At 43.3% G+C, this 16,114-nt stretch overlaps 1 protein-coding gene across 2 annotated transcripts in view; it reads right to left on the bottom strand.

Annotated features, from left to right (window-relative positions):
- The window catches only part of CHMP4C (charged multivesicular body protein 4C), a 31,700-nt gene extending 16,580 nt beyond the window's left edge, over positions 1 to 15,120 (bottom strand). For both annotated transcript variants that reach the window (XM_056518599.1, XM_056518600.1), the window contains exons 1-2: positions 15,033 to 15,120; positions 13,511 to 13,782 (exon numbers count right to left, since the gene is read on the bottom strand). In XM_056518599.1, the coding sequence (XP_056374574.1) occupies positions 13,511 to 13,706 (196 nt within the window). In that variant the 5' untranslated portion in view covers positions 13,707 to 13,782; positions 15,033 to 15,120. The remainder of the gene's footprint in view (positions 1 to 13,510; positions 13,783 to 15,032) is intronic.
- Between the last annotated feature and the right edge of the window lie 994 nt (positions 15,121 to 16,114).

Genomic DNA, 16,114 nt, shown 5'->3' with positions numbered 1-16,114 from the left:
TTCCGCTGGCTTATTGAGCTGTAGACATATACATCTTTTCAAAGGGACTGTAGACAGAAATAGGAATATTGTGGCCCATGAGGTTAGCCTTCCGCCAGCTATACCTAAGGCTCACTGTTGCAGTCTCCTCATGTTGGTGACAGAAGCTGTAGAACATGTGTGCTCTCTCTACTTTGGTCAAGCCAGAACTTAGCCCCTAGTCATAGCCAGGAGAGGGGGTGGAGCTGGACAACTATTGAACAAAAGCTGAACATGATCAACTCTGCCTTTCAACTGTACAGAAAATACATTTAGCAAAGGCAACACACGCACAGTTTAGTAAACTTTACCCCTTACTCTCTGTAGAGAACACAGTGTTTGCATGTTTTACCAGAGTAAAACAATATGCATGTGCCTTCAGCACTTCAGACACATATTTGACTGTTCAGCAAACCTTATAATATTACAGCAATCAGTGACTAGTTCGACATAACAGCTGGTAAAGCGGTGCTGGGCCACTACAAAACCATATGGTTGTCTCACGGACAATTCTCCATGCTGGCTTAAACATGGGTGGTTTCCACCAAATGGGTAATTTTGGTTGTTGCATTGTTGATGAGAGCTGTAATAAAGAGTACAGTATGAGTGACAAGTGAGCGTTCTTGGTAAGCCGAGACTATGGCTGGGCCAACATAGACTGCAAGATAGCTGTGGCTGGGGAGAACAGAGACTGTAGACTCAAGAGAGAGTTCCGTCCGTTTCCCAACATTTATAGCAAAGGCTATGGTAATGAGCAACAACTTACTATTTACTTGCTGTTAAAATTCTCAACCTTTATATGTTTTAAATGTGATTGAAAAAATGGCCAGTAGGTGGCTCTGTTGTGTTTCCCTGTTGCAAATCAAACAGTTGGTTTGGTCTCCTCCAAGCCTGGCAGGAGACCAAACTCAGAGAGTGCCGGGAGCTCACACTATGTGAACAAGGGGAAAGGTATGATACGGAGATTTTTAAATCTGAGTTAGTTTAGAAAATATGGTTTGATGACAGGTACTCTTTAACAATGTATTTGTAGTACTTTGAGGAGTACTAGTCTCTTAGGGGTGTAGATGATAATGTCACGTGGTGGGTGGTATGGCTAACCTGGGGGTCCCCTGTAAACCTAACTATGCTTTAGCCAGAGGATGTTCCCTGTAGTGCCAAGTATATGATTAAGAATTCTGGACAATGGGAGAACATGGAAACTAAAGAGTTGCTTTACTATCATATGAACTGACTGGAAAATATCTACTAGTCTCTAGTTCAGATGTAGATAAGATTTACTGTAACTGGAACACAGGTACAGGGACACTGCAAATTTGCCACAATATAGCCACTAGCTTACAATTACTAAATGGATATCAAAGACTGCACCTCTTAGTGAGAATCAGCAAGCTCTGTGCACTTGTATATGTGATACTGCAACCACCAAGCTTGCAGTGTCTCTTATAAGAGTAAGGTCTGCTTGAGATGAGGGCAATAATGACTCCAACGCCAAGTTACGGAGAATGGTAGCTTTACTGAGTGATAGATGGAACAGTCTATACAGTTCAGCCAGGCCCACGGAGGTGACCAGTGAATTCTGAGACCTTTAAGGCTTTCTGGGAATTGCAGTAGATTTGGACAATTTTAGTGCAGGCCACTCTGACTTGACAATAGATGATTGTGACTGACTTGATTTGAGACTGACAATGCTGTGGTTGTAGCTTACTTGTAGAATTGTGGCTGCTGGACTGACTTGAGGCCTCCTATGGACTCCAGACACACTCTAGGACTTGACTGCACTGCAACTCAACAGAAAGAGAGAGAAGAGACTCCTCCCAGGGCTTTTATAGGGGAGACTCTGGTGGGGTCCCATAGGTCACCTTTAAGTCACATGATCACTGATACCTCACTGGGTTACACTCACATGACAAATGGTGATCACATGTTAACCTCTCTTAAAGTAATAACACTTTCTATATTCATTATACAGTATAACACATCTAAAACATTGGGCCTCATTTACTAAGAGTGTCGGGTTTTTACTAGTGGGAAAAGTTGTTTCAGATTTGCAGGATTCCTCTCTATTTACTGTTGGGAAAAGTCAGGAACATTTTCTGACCAGCTTTTTCTAGGTGGATATTTCCAGCCATTTATCCACAGGATTTTCTGTGAATTCAATAGTAATTTGGTCGGGTTGTGAAACCATGCCCCTTTTCAGGCTGACCACACCCCTTTGTGACAGAGCACGCCCCTTTTCGGCTTTTCACAGTGCAATGTCAGGTTTGTTGGATTTTTCAGGCACACACTGGCGCAGGCTGGTGCAGACATGTCTCAGACACTCTGCGCCAAAATAACCAGACAAAAATGGTCAGTTTCAGCTTAGTAAATGAGGTCACTAAGCATAAGGAGAAAGGTGTAAGGGGGCCCAGGGGACACTGTAAGAAGGCTGTCTGACAGGGTAGCAAGGGCCGGGGGCACAACTCCCGTACTGGGCCACCACAGTAACAAAAACAATCCAGTGGTCATTCCTGCAGTCCTGTCCGCATGGTGGTCAAGCCCTGTAAAAGAGATCAACACTTGTATCTTGTGCATGTTGAGCCATCTTATAGGGCCCGTACCTGGGGCTGTCTAAACAGGAGACAATAAAGTACACAGCAATGTTGCTAAAATCAATAATAAAAGTATTTTTTATAAGCTAATAAACCATGACTTTTGCACATGTGTATAGAAAGATCATTTTCCTGTGCATGACCTTATAAATGGTTTCCTTATAGTAGACTGACTAGTTGTATTCACAGTTTACAGGGTGTGACCGCTGAGCTGTAATACCTGGCCGCAGTCATATGTCCCAGCATACCTTCTGACAAAAAGTGCGATAAGAACAGAACAAGTCATGAAAGGTGCTCATAGGGGGTAATAATGAGTGCAGATGAATAGATTGGGCCTACAACAGATAGATAACTGTTTAACTCTTTCATTTACAAGCTGAAAGGCTAAACCATTGGTTTTTGGTAGTGTGTGTGTGTGAGTTTTTGTTGGGGGGGGGGGGGGGTGCAACCTACTAAACCAAGGCAGGTGCAAGGGGACATTGTTCTAGGAAAGAAGTCTGCTAACAGTTGTGTTAAGACCATAAGTCCTTACAGTGCGTCTGAACTCATAGCAGTCTTTTGAATGGTTTTATCTTGGTTCTGAGGTTGCTACAGGACCAGGACATGGAAATGTGCCACCATGGTCACACAAGGCAAAAAGTAAGCAGCAAATTCATCTTGTGTGCTACCACATAGGGGGCAGTGTGTGTCAGTGGGGGGCATCAGGGCAATGTGAAGCAGAGATGGAAGCTTTGGTTCAGCATCATATGGGACTTCTGCTGAACCGATACTTGCTGCCTGCGCCACATGAAGCAACACAATGCTGTTAGGCATATATATTTTTATATATAGTTATATTGAGCCCCCTATTTCTAGTTGTGAGGTGGCACACTAGGTGGTTGCCTATCTCAAATACTTCTCATCCTGGCCCTGGCTTACTACAAGCAAACCTACAGTGCAGCTGACTGTAACTCAGATACCTCTATGCCAGTGTGCCACATGTTTCCTAAGGGGGTAATGTGTCTCCTTAAAGAGACCCCCAAGCTTGTGTAAGAAGTATTATAAGCCCGACAATGCTTCCTGGGAAAAAGGGGTATACAGATGTATGACTCTTCCTTTTGGAGGAGATTCTGGTTTGGCTGATAATCCATAGTCATGTTTCAAGACTCTATTATGGAAAGACAATGACTTAAAGGTAGCTACTTCCAATAGGTGGGACTTTGTTCCTTCTGGAGGAGACCCTATTTACATACTACACATTTTCTGAAATGCCTAAACCTGTATGTGATTAAATGATATATTTTTCCACTTCAATAATAACCAGTAGTACATAATTCAGAATATATACAACCATCAGTATGACAAGTTATAAAGTTATATTTTCATGGTGAGATTAAAATTTTATAGGAATAACTCAACATGCCTTAAAGGATAACTCCAGGATGTACAACTTATCCCCTATCCTAAGGATAGGGGATACGCGTTGGATAGTGGGGGGTCCGACCGCTGGGGCCCCCCATGATCTCCCGAACAGAGCCCCAGTTCCCTGCATGAAACGAGTGTTTTCAACCACAGCACGACGCTGCGGACGACACACCCCCTCAATACAGTTCTATGGCAGAGCCAGAGATTGCTGAAAGCAGCGCTTTCCTAGAACTGTAGCTAGAACTGCCCTAGAACTGTAGGGAGGGGGGGTGTCAGCCGCCGCTTTCGGCGGTGGTCGAAAATGCCCGTTCCATGCAGGGAGCCGGGGCTCCGTTCGGGAGATCACTGGGGGCCCAATGGTCGGACCCCCCGCGATATAAAACTTATCCCCTATCCTCAGGATAGGGGATAAGTTGCACATCCCGGAGTTATCCTTTAAAGGGGTATCTCCATCTCGAGATGAAGACTATTTTGTGATATATAAGGCTTCGTTTACACAGTGGAATTTTTGAATGGAATCTGGTGGAAAAGTCCTGCTCAGAAATTCCATTGCAGCAGAGTCTCATTGTTTTAATGGTATTCTGCTGCATTGCTCACACAACAGAAATTCTAATTCCGGTCTCTGCAAAAAGAATTGACATGTAATTTCTTTCAGTGAGTCTGCTCAGAAATGCATTGCTGTCTATGGAGACGGCATATTTCCGGGCATGTTCTGACGGCGCCTGCACTCTTTTCTGGGCAGACATTCTACCATGTGAACAAACTCTTAGGGTATGGTCACATGGATGACAATCGGCAGTCACAAGAGCAAGCTCCCTGCTGCGCCTGGGTAGCTGCTCATAGTGGCACATTTCCACAGCAGCAGGGAGCTCACTCTTGTGACTACCGACGAACCCTACCCTTGACAGGAATCTGCATGCATTCTAAGCAGAAAAGCTTTACATCCATAAAGCTAAGTTTCCACTTGTTTTTTTTTTCTGGCAGTTTTTAGATTTCTGCCACTGCAGTTTTTGAGTCAAAGTCAGAAGTGGATCCATAAGGGAGGAGAAATGCAAGTTCTTCCTTTATATGTCCTATTCCTTTTGAATACACTTCTGGCTTTGGCTCAAAAACTGCAGGGGCAGATATCCAAAAACTGCCAGAGAAAAAAACAAGTGGAAACTTAACCTTAGAGTTTTGGTGAAATATTGTTTCATATTCTAAATTAAAAGTGTTTTTCTGAAGAAATATTTCTATATTTAAAATTCCTCAGATTGAGATTTAAAAGTAAATAAAAGTGAGTAATGGTTTCTTTAATGTAGAAATGTCTCTCCAGAATAGCACTTAGTTACTGGATATTATATACTGAATATATAGTATATGGATAGCCCTGTGATGTCTGGAGTTTTCTAGACACATTCATGTGCATATACAGTACATGAAGTAATAAAGTAAATAAGAAGGTGCATGTCTCATTGAGAACTGAACTGTATGTCAGCTATAAAAGAATAGATACTGACTTTTTAGGCACTGGGGTAGTGGGAATTCTTCTTACCTACATGTGTATCATTGCAATCTGCATAGCAATGTCTGTATAGCAATGTGGAATACATTTGTGCTATATGAGTAATAGGAATAAATGTAGAAAACTAATTTGTTGTTTTGCTCAAAAATAAATCACATAAGTCACAGTTCTCTTGCAGCCTGCAGCAGGTTTTCCTCTTTTTATCTTTGCTTAGCCTGTCTGGCCTTTTCCCACAGAAAAATTACTGTAGCACAAATTGCTAAAAATGTTAAAGGGGTTGTGCCATCTTAGAAAGTTATCTCCTATGCATAGGGTAGGGAATAACTAACTAATCGTGGAGGGTGAGGCCCAAGGGGGGCCCCACAATCTGGAGTCTTCCTCTGTGTCTTGTGAAGGAAATGGTGTCAGGACCGTCATCCTCACATAGACACAGAGTGCGCTTCTCTCCCTGTTTATTTTAGTGCTTGGTTGTGGTCTGAACACTCAGGCTTGTCCCTAAGATATGTCAAATGTTTTTTGTGATGACAAGTACAGTTTAAGTACTCAATATATATCTCTGAAACGTCATAATATACACATCCTTGTGTGCACCCTGTCCTTTAGTCTTACTAATTTGAGCCCTGGAGTTTGAACCCATCATATCACACTTCATGTCTAAAGCTATGGACAGGCAGCCACATTCCATAGTGTTATTTAGGCACCACACAGCAATATTATTCGGGTGATTGTAATTATTCTTTTTATCATAAACCATTAGATGAGTTCTGCACCACTCTAATTCCAACCAATCATATGCTGAAATTGTTATACATACTCAAGCTGTAATACAGTGCCAATAGACTTCCATAGGTCCTTATAGTACCTCCATATGCCTAATTCTGTATTATACACAGACTTTTCCTCCAAGGAGTAGCAGGATCATCCACAAGTAGATGAGTAGAAGATAATAGTGTATTACCCAGAGTGCAATGTGTTTCGCAGTGACAGCTGCTTTAATGCCGGATGAAGCATCTGTGACTGCAAAACGCGCTTCAGGCTGGGTAATAAACTTTCTTGTTTTACTCACCTACTTGTGAATGTCCATTCAGCACCTACCTGATACTGTTATTCCTTGAAGGAAAAGTCTGTAAGTTGTCATGTTTCAGTGCAAGGAAGCTGCAGAGGGACGACAACCTTTTACCTATATACAGTACCTTGTCCAGTGTTGGGCATAGCATGCACAACCTTCTCTAGTAAGTGCTAAATCACACATAAGTTAACCTTCTCTAACATTCTGTATATAACATTCTGTAACATTCTTATAGAAAAAACAGTTTTTCTCCATCAAAACAATATAAGAAGCAACACACTCAATTCAATAGCTTTCAAATTGCCCCTTCATATATTATTCCAAATGTAACAATGTGCAAACACAAAGTACATCAAAGTGCACTTTACGTTTATGCAGTTCTGAGGTCCCAGCACTCCTCCTGTAAGGCTACATTCACATTACGTTTGTTCAATACGACCGCCGGTGGTCTGCTTTTTGGACTGTAACAGGTTTTGTTGCAGGCAACAAAACTGGCAACAAAACCGTAGTCAGCCACAGTTTTTAGTCCAGCAATAAATTTGATACGATTCAGAAATGAGCTGACCTCAGTCATTATCTGACTCTGTCCGTCTCATTTAATGAATGGAGTGTGGCATGGGTCCAATGGAAATACAGCAGCGGTCGGTTTTTAAATTCCCCCCTGTAATGTACAAACATGGTGTAAATGCACCCTAACTCCAATGTATGCAGCAATATCTGCTGAAAATCAGCCGAATAATCTAAAGAACAAGAAAATGGACAGCCACTCACCAAACTCTGTGAAGAAAAACACTCTGTTCAATGTGCAGATAAAAGTAGTTGGTAAAGGAGATCTCCGATCCAAATATCTGCAGGATAGGGGACAGTAGCTGATCGCAGGAAGTCCGGCCGGTGGGCCCCCCGTGATCACCAAGCTCTCAGTGAGGAGCGCGTGCTGCAGCCGCCACACACTCCATTCATTCCTATGGGAGAGCCAAAAAGACTCGAATACAACTCTCTGGTATCATCAATGCTTCCATAGGAATGAATGGAGCATGTGCCATCTACCTGTAGACGACACTCGCTTCTCACTGAGAGGTCCATGACCCCGTCCCGGTGAACACAGGGGGCCCCAACAGTCGGACTCCCCGCAATGAGCTACTTATCCCCTTCCCTGTGGAGAGGGGATAAGTTAGTTTTCGCTGAAGTACTCCTTTATGTACCTAGACGGGCCGAATGGTTCTTATCTGCTGATATGTTCTATGTTTCTGATCACACATTACTTTTAAGCAAAGTCATTTAAAAAAGAAAGTTCATTTTAAATATAGTAAAAATTTAATTTTAAATGTAGTAAATCATAAAAAGGGGTACTCTGCCGAAAAACATCTTATTCCCTATCCACAGTATAGGGGATAAGATGTCTAATCACCGGGGTCCCCAGTCATCCGGTTCACGGAGTGAACTCCACTGACTGGCGACCACAGCTGCCACGCCACCTCCATTCATGTCTATGGGAGGAGGCGTGACGGCTATGTACTAACCATCACGCCCCCTCCAATAGACATGAATGGAGGGAGCGTGGCGTGACGTCACGAACATGGAAGCTCCAAGCTTCTGTGTTTTGGATGCCACCGCTGCTGGCTCGTAGATCGCCTGGGGCCCCAGTGGCGGGATCCCCATGACCTTACATCTCATCCCCTATCATTTGGATAGGGGATAAGATGTTTTACGGTGGAGTACCCCTTTAAAAAAAAAAAAAATATTATTTCACCTAAATATATACCGTATTTATCGGCGTATAACACGCACTTTTTAGGCTAAAATTTTTAGCCTAAAGTCTATGTGCGTGTTATACGCCGATACACCCCCAGGAAAGGCAGGGGGAGAGAGGCCGTCGCTGCCCGCTTCTCTCCCCCTGCCTTTCCTGAGGTCTAGAGCCCTGCTGCCGGCCCTTCTCGCCCCCTGGCTATCGGCGCCGCTGCCCGTTCTGTCCCCCTGATTATCGGTGCCGGCGCCCCATTGCCGGCGCCGCTGCCCCGTTGCCTCCCCCCATCCCCCGTGGCATAATTACCTGTTGCCAGGGTCGGGTCCGAGCTGCTGCAGGCCTCCGGCGTGCGTCCCCTGCGTCGTTGCTATGCGCTGCACATCGCGGCGCATGACGTCAGTGCGCCGCGCCGTGCATAGCAACGACGCAGGGGACGCACGCCGGAGGCCTGCAGCAGCGCGGACCCGACCCCGGCAACAGGTAATTATGCCACCGCGGATGGGGGGAGGCAACGGGGTAGCGGCGCCGGCAATGGGTGCCGCTGCCCCTTCTCTCCCCCTGGCTGTCGGCGCCGCTTCTCTCCCCCTGGCTATCGGCGCCGGCAATGGGGCGCCGGCACCGATAGTCAGGGGGACAGAAAGGGCAGCGGCGCCGATAGCCAGAGGGAGAGAAGGGCCGGCAGCAGGGCTCTAGACCCCAGGAAAGGCAGGGGGAGAGAAGCGGGCAGCGACGGCCTCTCTCCCGGTGCCTTGCCTGGGGGTGTATCGGGGTATACACACGCACACACGCACCCTCATTTTACCATGGATATTTGGGTAAGAAACTTTTTTTACTCAAATATCCTTGGTAAAATGAGGGTGCGTGTTATAGGCTGGTGCGTGGTATACCCCGATAAATACGGTGTGTATATATTTATATATATATATATATATATATATATATATATATTTTTTTTTTTTTTTTTTTTTTTTTAAGCAACTTTGATGGAAAAAGGAAAGGTGTCATTACGAAATACAAATGGCCCTCCACTGATAGGTGACTCCTGAATTTTCAGGTGTGATAGAGGTGTGCTTTACCCCAATGAGTTCAGTGATAAGGATACTCTTTGCTCATCTTCTCTAGCATCTTTCAGTGGTTTTGAGTTTCAACCTCCCTAGACAAAACATCATTTCTCTACCTCCAAGATACTTTTTCACATCACTGTTCTCTTCTTTAGAAAACTATACCTATTAATGATTCATTAGAAGACATTCGTGTATTGAACAACTTAAAATATTAACATTGCAGGAGACTTTTCTTATACCCGTGATTATAATGCAGAGCATTACTGTAGTATAATGCCTATAATCATAGAGTCATAATAGAAGGAAAACAATGCACGCCTTTCCTGCTGGGGCCTAAGAATAGACCTCCATCCTGAGAATGCTGTTTTCTTACAAAACGCTTGGATTACTTAACCCTTTTTTTATGTATGAGAAATGTTTCTAATATATAAGGGATAAATAGGAAAACTTCCAATAGGAAAACAGGAAAACTACATCAATTAAACAATACCTAGCTACACTCCTACATGTCTAGATTTATTTTTGTATCTGGACATGACAGCTATTATTATATATAAAGTTTAAACATCTTAAAATAAATAAATAAGTAAATGAATAAATAAATAAATATTTAAATAAATAAAATGAAATAAATATTTAAATAAATAAATAAAATAAATAAATATTTAAATAAATAAATAAAATAAATATTTAAATAAATAAAATAAAATAAATATTTAAATAAATAAATTAAATAAACAGTTATAAAGGAAATTAGATGACAACCGGCAAATGTCCATTACAGCTCCTGTCAGAGTTAGCACCCAGCTTATCTGAGATCCTAAATCAGTGGTCTCAAACTGTGGCCCTCCAGATGTTGCAAAACTTCAGCTCCCAGCTTGCTCGGACAGCCGTTGGCTGTCCGGGCATGCTGGGAGTTGAAGTTTTGCAACAGCTGGAGGGCCACAATTTGAGACCACTGTCCCACCGTTCTACAGTGATACATCTCGTAGAACTTCAGCCTAACTAACAAAAACTAGATTTGTTATTCCAGAGGCCTGAGGAAATCCCTGTGGGAGTTATCATTTTCACCCTATTTTTCATCATCCAACTTTTCCAGGAACAGATGTGCTTAACCCCTTAAGGACACATGACGTACTGGAACGTCATGTGTCCGCTCCCGATCTATAACGTGGGGCCGACGGCATGGCCGTGCCCGGCCTCTAACAACGGCCGGGACCCGTGGCTAATAGCGTACTATTAACCCTTTAGACGCGGCGTTCAAATTTGAACGCCGCGTCTAAAGTGAAACTGAAACCATGCAGGTTAGCTCAGTGGGCTGTTCGGGATAGCCGCGGCGAAATCGGGGCATCCCGAACAGCTTACAGGACAGCAGGAGGATCCCTACCTGCCTCCTCGCTGTCCGATCGCCGAATGACTGCTCAGTGCCTGAGATCCAGGCATGAGCAGTCAAGCGGCAGAATCATTGATCACTGGTTTCTTATGAGAAACCAGTGATCAATGATGAAGATCAGTGTGTGCAGTGTTATAGGTCCCTATGGGAGCTATAACACTGCAAAAAAAAAAGTGAAAAAAAAAGTGAATAAATATCATTTAACCCCTTCCCTATTAAAAGTTTGAATCACCCCCCCTTTTCCCATAAAAAAAAAAACACAGTGTAAATAAAAATAAACATATATGGTATCACCGCGTGCGGAAATGTCCGAATTATAAAAATATATTGTTAATTAAACCGCACAGTCAATGGCGTGCGCACAAAAAAATTCCAAAGTCCAAAATAGTGCATTTTTGGTCACTTTTTATATCATGAAAAAATGAATCAATAAGTCCTATCACGGCGCAAAAAATGAGCCCTCATACCGCCCCATACACGGAAAAATAAAAAAGTTATAGGGGTCAAACGTATACATTTTCCTGCATGAAGTTATGAAGATATTTTTTCCAGAAGTACAACAAAATCAAACCTATATAATTAGGGTATCATTTTAACCGTATGGACCTACAGAATAAAGATAAGGTGTCATTTTTACCAAAAAATGTACTACGTAGAGACGGAAGCCCCCAAAACTTACAAAACTGCGTTTTTTTTTTCAATTTTGTCGCACAATGATTTTTTTTTCCGTTTCACCGTAGATTTTTGGGCACAATGACTGACGTCATTACAAAGTAGAATTGGTGGCGCAAAAAATAAGCCATAATATGGATTTTTAGGTGCAAAATTGAAAGAGTTATGATTTTTAAAGGCAAGGAGCAAAAAACGAAAATGCAAAAACGGAAAAACCCCCGGTACTTAAGGGGTTAAAGGGGTACTCCGGTGGGAATTTTTTTTTTTTTTTTTATCAACTGGCGTCAGAAAGTTAAACAGATTTGTAAATGACTTCTATTAAAAAATCTTAATCCTTCCTGTACTTATTAGCTGCTGAATACTACAGAAGAAATTCTTTTCTTTTTGAAACACAGAACTGTCTGCTGACATCATGAGCACAGTGCTCTCTGCTGACATCTCTGTCCATTTTATGAACTATCCAGAACAGCATATGTTTGCTATGGGGATTTCCTTTTACCCTGGACAGTTCCTAAAAATGGACAGAGATGTCAGCAGAGAGCACTGTGCTCATGATATCAGCAGAGAGCTCTGTGTTTCAAACGGAAAAGAATTTCCACTGTAGTATTCAGCAGCTAATAAGTACAGGAAGGATTAGGCTTTTTTAATAGAAGTCATTTACAAATCTGTTTAACTTTCTGGCACCAGTTTAAAAAAAAAAAAAAAAAAGTTTTTCACCGGAGTACCCCTTTAAGAAAATAGCTTGAGGAAAGAAGACAACTTAAAGGCTTATATTTACTGGGGAGGTTTTTTGTTCTCGCAATTTAGTTAGATCTTGTATTAGGAGGTATTGGCCTAGTTCTGAACACAATATTAGATATTCTCTCTATATATAAAACTCAACGTGTGTATGTATGTGTGTATGTATGTGTGTATATATATATATATGTGTGTGTGTGTGTATGTATGTGTGTGTATGTTCCACAAAAACTTTCAAACGGCTAAAGATATTAACATGAAACTTGGCACACATGTTACTTATATGTCAACAACAAACATAGGATAGGTAATTTAACCCTTACTCACCCCCATTTGCCAGGGGCGGGGTTTATGTTTAAAGTCCCATACAAGTCTATGGGAAATATATGTTCCCATATAATTTCCGTACGGCTGGAGCTATTTCAATACTTGGTACACATATTAAGAGTCGGGATATGAGGACAGGATGGGAGGTCAGGATAGGAGGTCGGGATAGGAGGTCGGGATAGGAGGACGGGATAGGAGGACGGGATAGGAGGACGGGATAGGAGGTCTGGATAGGAGGACGGGATAGGAGGTCGAGATATGAGGATGGGAAAGGAGGTCAGGATAGGAGGACAGGATAGGAGGTCGGGATAGGAGGTCGAGATAGGAGGATGGGATAGGAGGTCGAGATAGGAGGACGGGAAAGGAGGACGGGAAAGGAGGTCAGGATAGGAGGTCGGGATAGGAGGATGGGATAGGAGGATGGGATAGGAGGTTGAGATAGGAGTACGGGATAGGAGGTCGGGATAGGAGGTTGGGATAGGAGGTCAGGATAGGAGGTCGGGATAGGAGCTCGAGATTGGAGGAGGGGATAGGAGGTCGACATAGGAGGACGGGATGGGAGGTCGAGATAGGAGAACGGGATAGGAGGATGGGATAGGAGGTCGAGATAGGATGTCGGAATAGGAGGTCAGGATAGGAGGTCGGGAAAGGAGGTCGGGACAGGAGGTCGAGATAGGAGGACGGGATAGGAGGTCGGGATAGTTGGTTGGGATATGACAACAATATATGAGGAGGGGATATGAAGTCAAAAGCTTCCTCCTTTGTTTATTTTCCTCCCCAACAAGGATTAGGAAGGAAAAACCGGGCAACGCCGGGTACTCAGCTAGTAATGTATAATTTACAGTGTCAATAAGAGGGGATGAACTTTATGTATATGTTTAAATATGAAAGAAAAGTTTATATAAGAAAGGAAAGGTCCAAAACCCGTGGAAATGTTTTACTTAAAGAACAGAGGGTTAGAATTCAGCATTGTCCTCCCCACTTACCCCTCTTGTTCTTGGTTCCGTGCCTCTTTGCTGTAGCCAGCTCCTGTTCGATTTTCTTTTCCAAGTACTCCTGTTTTTTGGTTAACATATCCTCAGTTTCTCGGAGTCGGAACAAAGCTTCCTGGGGACTTGGACCCCCCTTCCGACTCTTTGAAGAGGAACCAGAGGTCTTGAAAAGCTTGGTGATCTTACTCATGGTTGTACCTGGTTTCCTGACTATCAGCAGTTCACAAACTCCATTCAGGGCTAAATGATATCTTGTAGAAAGAGGTCTGAATGCGGAGAAACAAATACAGAGATCTGATCTGACACTCAGACACCTGTCATTTCCTGTCAAGTAAAACTCGTAAGACGACTTCCAGTAGTTCAACCTGGTACAATGGGTGGGGCGGGCAGGAACAGAGTCAAGTGACTTGTTACGTAGCTGAATACCTGTCAGATAATCTCACACCTTACTAATAGCAGAGACTGGCTGACATATCAGAGTTTCCTTCCCTCCCTGCACCACAGAACGCTCTTTGCTCTTCATAATTTTGTCATCCCGGGAATATTGAGGCAGATTTACTAATCGTGTCTAATACTTAGACTAGACAGCCTAAGAGTGGACCATATGCTGTGTGACTTATGCTCTTTTATGAATCCAGCACATATTTTATTAATATTATTAAAGCCTAGACACCAATTAGCTTACTTTATACTAACCTTTTGGCACATTCTTTTGTGACACAAAGTCACGCTGAAGCTACTCCTCTGTCCCGTGAAGACATGTCCCTTTTTTCTGAACCACACACCTTAACCCCTTAAGGACCAGGCCATTTTACACCTTAGGACCAGAGCGTTTTTTGCACATCTGACCACCGTCACTTTAAGCATTAATAACTCTGGGATGCTTTTACCGAATATTCTGATTCTGAGATTGTTTTTTCGTGACATATTCTACTTTATTTTGGTGGTAAATTTTCGGCGTTACTTGCATCCTTTTTTTGTGAAAAATTCCAAAATTTCATGAAAATTTTGAAAATTTACCATTTTTCTAACTTTGAAGCTCTCTGCTTGTAAGGAAAATGGATATTCCAAATACATTTTATTTTTATTCACAAATACAATATGTCCACTTTGTGTTGGCATCATAAAATGGACATATTTTTACTTTTTGAAAAAATTAGAGGGCTTCAAAGTAGAGCAGCAATTTTCAAAAATGTCATGAAAATTGCAAAATCTGAAGGGACAGATGTTACAGAACTACAACTCCCAGCATGCCTGGGCAGTCTAGGCATGCTGAGAGTTGTAGTTTGGCAACATCTGGAGGGCTACAGTTTGGGCACCACTGTAACAGTGGTTGCCAAACTGTGACCCTCCAGATGTTGCAAAACTACAACTCCCAGCATGCCCAGACAGCCTTTGGCTGTCTGGGCATGCTGGGAGTTGCAGTTCGGCCTTCCTAGTGGTTGCCACAGTAAAAATCACTTTACTCTCAGTTTCATTTCTCCCCCCCCCCCCCCCCCCACCATCTATTCCCTACCTGAGCCGGGATCTCCGGTGAATGTCCGTGATGATCGCCGGGCCCCACGAGTCTTCTCCTCCAGGTACCGGCCTCCATTTTCTCCCCCCGTTCTGCCTGACATCCAGGGGTGGGAAGAACGGGGGGTTTCCATGGCAACCCACCGTCCTGCTCTGCCATTGGTCAGAATCAGTTCTGACCAATGGCAGGGGATGGGAGGAGATTGCAGCATTGCGACCTCACTCCTACCCTGCAGGATGCTGGGGCCTGTCACTGACAGGTCTGAGAATCCCTATTTTCCGGGTGATCGGGTCACCAAAGACCCGATCAGCCCGGAATAGGAGAAAATCGCATGTCTGAATTGACGGCAATTGCACAGCATGCCTGCTGAAAGATTTCAGCAGACATGCCGTTCCGATCTCTGCCCGGTGCGCGGCAGAGACCGGAAATACAACAGGACGTTCTCTAACGTCCTTGGGCATTAAAGCCCAGGTAGCGGGGATGTTAGAAAACGTCCTATGTCCTAAAGAGGTTAAGAGACAAGGCACAGAAGTATCAAAAAAGTGTCCAAACACACAAAATGTAGTGTAGGGAATGTATGGCATTTTTTGGCAAATTGTTCCAGAAATGTGTGCATGCTATATGTGTGGTAGCCACAGGGTGTTTGTGGTGTCCCTCTACCGTATTGCATACCGTACCTAGTGTGGTGGTCCCCAAAGTCAGAGTAACTGAGCCCCTAGTCGCCTCTTCTCTACTCTAATTCTATACTGTTACTACATGTACATATTTAGTAATAATGTATATTTAATATAATGTATAGTACTTACCTTGTGTAGCGTCGCAGGACCTTCGGTCATGTGACCATGTTAATATCCTCTATGGTATGTTGGAGGACCTTTGGAGGTCCTTGGGTCAAGTGTTACCCATAATCCTTTGTAATGGTGATTGACACAAGTATTGGACCAATTAGCACTAGTCCAGCCCCTACCCATATAAGGGAGCTGTAGCCAATTATCGCTCTCTTGGGTTTCTGCTCTCGTGAATGCCGGACTAGCAAGACGGATCTGCGCAACTTGCATAGACACGCTAGGCCTGTAAACCTA

This window comes from Hyla sarda, chromosome 5 (genome assembly GCF_029499605.1).
Source record: "Hyla sarda isolate aHylSar1 chromosome 5, aHylSar1.hap1, whole genome shotgun sequence".
NCBI lineage: Eukaryota > Metazoa > Chordata > Amphibia > Anura > Hylidae > Hyla > Hyla sarda.
The sequence above is the reverse complement of the archived record's forward strand: the minus strand, read 5'-3'. Positions and strand labels throughout refer to the sequence as shown.